The 1,584-nt window shown below is 40.7% G+C and overlaps 1 protein-coding gene across 1 annotated transcript in view; it reads right to left on the bottom strand.

The window, feature by feature from the left end:
* The window catches only part of PIK3C2G (phosphatidylinositol-4-phosphate 3-kinase, catalytic subunit type 2 gamma), a 472,569-nt gene that overhangs the window by 369,469 nt on the left and 101,516 nt on the right, over positions 1 to 1,584 (bottom strand). The window contains exon 8 of the mRNA XM_012662773.1: positions 6 to 107. Within this exon, the coding sequence (XP_012518227.1) occupies positions 6 to 107 (102 nt within the window). The remainder of the gene's footprint in view (positions 1 to 5; positions 108 to 1,584) is intronic.

Here is a 1,584-nt window from a genome sequence, read left to right on the forward strand (position 1 = left end):
ATATTTTTGTAGTTTCTCACTTGGCACAGCTTCTTTCCAGCATATGAAAGCGAACAGGAAAAAGAAAAGGCTTTATAGCTAAAAAGAAACAACATTGATTCAGTATGCTTAGCACTTTAAAGAAATCAGCTTTCTATATGGTTCAATTATTTTTACAGTCAAAGTCAAATGATAAAATGATATTTGCTTACAAATAAATGCTTTAAAATTGCTTTAAGAATTTACATTGGGTATATCAACAAGGTTGTAGAATAGGAAGCCCCAAGACACTCCTTTTTCCACAGACACACAAATTTAACAGTACACTGACTAAGTCCTTTTGTAAGAAATTGAGAAACCAGTTAAGAGGCTCCTGTATCACATGTGAATTTAAAACCAGCCACGTCAAAGATGGTAGGAAAATTCATGACACTCACTTGCCGGAGTGTCTCCTGTTGGCACAAGGTGGCATGATTGGGAGAAGACTTTCTACTCCTGGCTTCCCCCTAGGGAGGGAAAGAGAAGACTGGGGCATACTTCTAACACCCAGACTTTTGGGGAGTGCTACCCAAGGAACTAGTTTCTGTCTTGTCTGGATTGAAATGCTGACAGGAAATGGCACTAGGTTGAGGGCTACTCACAACAAGGAGAATGGTCGGAACTAGCACGTACTCACTCACTTGCCATTTCCTTTCCCCACCTCAGCATAGAATGAGTGGGAAAAACTTCCAACTCTTGTCGTCTCCTTGGGGAGGGAAAGAGTTGGATCATGTGTCCAACATTCCAGCTGTGTGAGGAGCTGCCTGAGGGAATAGTTTCTGTCTTGTCTGTCTTGGAGCATTGACAGGACCTGGCATACTCTAGATCCCTGAGGACTGCTAAGAATACAAAAGAGCTGAGTGGCTTATTATTGTTCCAGAGGGCTTATGGTACACCAGACACAGGCCTATACAGCTTGTCAGTCTCTCCCTAAAGCAAGGAAGGGAATAGTGGAGCATATACCCAACTTTTCAGCTTTTGGGAGGATTGACTAAGGGACTGCTTTCTGCCTCACCAGACTAGAAGCACTGATGGGACCCAGCATACTGTAGACACAGAGGCACCACTGAAAACAAAAAGCTGGGTACCTTATACGTTTCAAAGAACCTGCAGTACTACAGGTGGACACCAGAGGGAGCAAGATACTATGAGCTCCAGAAAAAGGAAACCAGCAAAACATCTCTAATTGGGAATTTACAAATGCAACTACAGAGAAGATCCACCCATATAAAAGGTTTGAGAGGCCCTTGGAATCTCTAGGGCTGATTGTCAAAGTTCTTTTCTCTGTATGAAGCCAGTTTTTAAAGCCTGGGAGACTTGGCTGTTTTTTAAAATGCACAGATCCCAACGTAAAGTAATAACGCACACAAAGAAACAGGGAATCATGGCCCAACCAAAGTAAAAACATGAATCAACCCTAAAGAAACAAAAGTATATGAATCACATAACAAAGAATTCAAAAAAACCCCATCATAAAGATGCTCAATGAGTTTCAGAAAATGTTACATGAACAAAATGAAAATATCATCAAAGATATACAAAATATTATGAAAAAAAGAACTTAAC

Source organism: Propithecus coquereli, unplaced genomic scaffold, assembly GCF_000956105.1.
Source record: "Propithecus coquereli isolate 6110/MARCELLA unplaced genomic scaffold, Pcoq_1.0 Scaffold78, whole genome shotgun sequence".
Classification (NCBI taxonomy): domain Eukaryota; kingdom Metazoa; phylum Chordata; class Mammalia; order Primates; family Indriidae; genus Propithecus; species Propithecus coquereli.